The sequence below is a fragment of the Penaeus monodon genome, chromosome 11 (genome assembly GCF_015228065.2).
Source record: "Penaeus monodon isolate SGIC_2016 chromosome 11, NSTDA_Pmon_1, whole genome shotgun sequence".
Lineage (NCBI taxonomy): Eukaryota > Metazoa > Arthropoda > Malacostraca > Decapoda > Penaeidae > Penaeus > Penaeus monodon.
The window spans coordinates 23,863,131-23,865,630 of NC_051396.1; the positions used below are offsets into that span (position 1 = coordinate 23,863,131).

Sequence of the window (2,500 nt, forward strand, 5' to 3'; positions counted from 1 at the left end):
TATTATCATCGTCATTATGATTGTTGTTATTATTATTATTTTTTTTTTCATAATAATTATTATTATTTTTTTTTTTTTATTATTATTACTGTTATTGTTATTATCATTATTATTATTATTGTTGTTATTATTATTATTGTTGTAATAGTTACTAATAACACTATTGTTTTTATTGTTATTATGGTTATTATTATTGTTATTTTCATTATGATTATCATCCTCATCACCATTGTCATTATTATTATTATTGTTATTATTATTATTATTATTATTATTATTATTATTATTATTATTATAATTATCATTATTATTTTAATTATTATTACTTTGTCACAGTGCATGTGTAGCATACAAACATTCCTTACACTGTGGAAATATTCAATTAGAAAAAAGTAATTTTGAAGTAGTTGGAGAGCTAAAAATCATAGAGCTTAGATTATAAAGTTAGATTACAGGAGAATTATGCATATGTATTCATGATATGGATTTAATGATGGCTATGTCCTTGAGGCCTTTGCTCCAAAGGGCTGTGGCAATAGATACAGTCAGAAAAATGAACTTGAATTGATAACTTGGTGCAGTAGTATATTGCCATAATGTTTTCTTCCTATAAGCATATGAAATAGTTGTTGCCCATTTAGCAGAGGGCCATACCTCTGTGGCAGTGATGAGAATTGGATATGCAACAGTAGTAATGGCATATATATTATGCTTCAGCCATGTTTGATAACAAGTACTTTTTATTAGGACAGCTCATTCTCTTTTTATTAGGCTATGATTCTTTATTTGGACCACAATTATTGTACACAAGGGTCAGTTAAGTTCCACATGGATTTCATGTCTGTTATTTTCAGCTTGACCAGTATAATTTTAATGTGTTTTTACTAATTGATTGTAGACTCATTTTGATGCAATACTAAGAAAAAAACTATGAAATGAAAGTGCATGATCAGGTAGAAGACATGGATGTCAGTATAATGACAGTAAGGGATATGAGGAAACAGAAAATATTATCTTATTTTATTATAGTTAGTGATGTAGTGCATTAGGTGATGCTTCTAATTTATGCTGTAAGTTGATTCAATTCAGATTTTCTTAATGTGATATATGTATATGGTATTTCCAAATTTCTTATAATTGGCAGATAATGAATATAGATCATGTTACTGAGTTATAGAGACAACATGTCGTTATGGATGACTTAAAATGTTATTGTTGTTGTTTTTTTCAGGACTATGCTTCCTCCTCATCCCCAGCATCTTGAGTGTAGACCTGCTCCTTTCACACAATCTGGCTGCCAGACTACTATCTTAAGAAGATATACTACATCATCTGACAACCTGTCTTGGCTTCTCTTGTGCTTTGTTTGATAACATGTTCAACTCTGAAAAAAAAAAAATATTTTCTATATGTTTATATGACTAGTATTGATGTACAGCTGTACTTCTGTAAACTTGGTTCTTTATTTTGTTTTGTTTTCAACAAAAGGGTTTTCCCTTCTTAATTGATTTTGATATTCACATATTAACTTGCTTTATATTGAGCTTGCCCAGCCATTTGTGGTTACTCATTAATGGTACATAAGCTAATATGATGATATGACCTTTTCTACTCTTCTCTGTCTTGGCTAGGAAACTGCAGCCTTATTTTCCCTCATTATTCCCTCACAAGATAGTGATATTGTAAATATGCATATAGGTGTATGATATGCATGCATGGTTCAGATAACTAAAGAATCACTCAGACCCTCATTGTTACATAATTTTTAAAGTGAAAAATTTCAATATCACCAAGATGATTGCTCAAGTAGTGTCTTGTCTTTGTACATCTCCTATCATCTTGCTAGTGGTGGTGCTGTCACTTGCTGTTTTCTGTATGAGACGAATCTACAGTTTCTGGGAAATGCGTGGGGTCACTGGGCCAAAGCCAGTTTGGATAATTGGAAATATGTATGCAAGGCTACGACCTACACACTCAATGGCAGAGTTTGATCAGATGTTGTATGAGAGGTATGGAGGCAAGAGATATTGCGGGTACTATGAATTCACTCAACCTTGTCTCATGGTTGGTGACCCAGAACTATTGAAGCATGTGATGGTGAAGGATTTTGATCACTTTACTGATCGAAGGTGAGGTTAAATCTTCATTAATATTATTTTTAGGTTTTCACTCATGGGTGATATTTTGTCATATTAATATTAACATTTTCTTTACAATTCATTTATGTAAATTGCTAAACTCAGTGTCCTTTATGTTTTTAAAATGTTATGTGAAATCACCTGGGAGTTTAGAATTTTCAACTGCAAATATATCAGCATTTAGTGACTAAAGAATAGAAGATTCTACAGATGTTTTAGAAGGAAAATACTGTGTTTTGGTATAGTTTGGTGTCATGAGCACAAGTATACCTGTACTTTCCATAGTGGTTTGATTTTATGAATTTTGTTTATACATAGATGGCCCCAGAATGTTTAGTCACCAAGGAGTAATAGAATTTTTT

General features: G+C 30.9%; 1 protein-coding gene across 2 annotated transcripts in view; it reads left to right on the forward strand.

Moving 5' to 3' along the window:
* The window catches only part of LOC119578832 (probable cytochrome P450 6a14), a 16,285-nt gene that overhangs the window by 1,691 nt on the left and 12,094 nt on the right, over nucleotides 1–2,500 (forward strand). For both annotated transcript variants that reach the window (XM_037926467.1, XM_037926468.1), the window contains exon 2: nucleotides 1,232–2,129. In XM_037926467.1, the coding sequence (XP_037782395.1) occupies nucleotides 1,795–2,129 (335 nt within the window). In that variant the 5' untranslated portion in view covers nucleotides 1,232–1,794. The remainder of the gene's footprint in view (nucleotides 1–1,231; nucleotides 2,130–2,500) is intronic.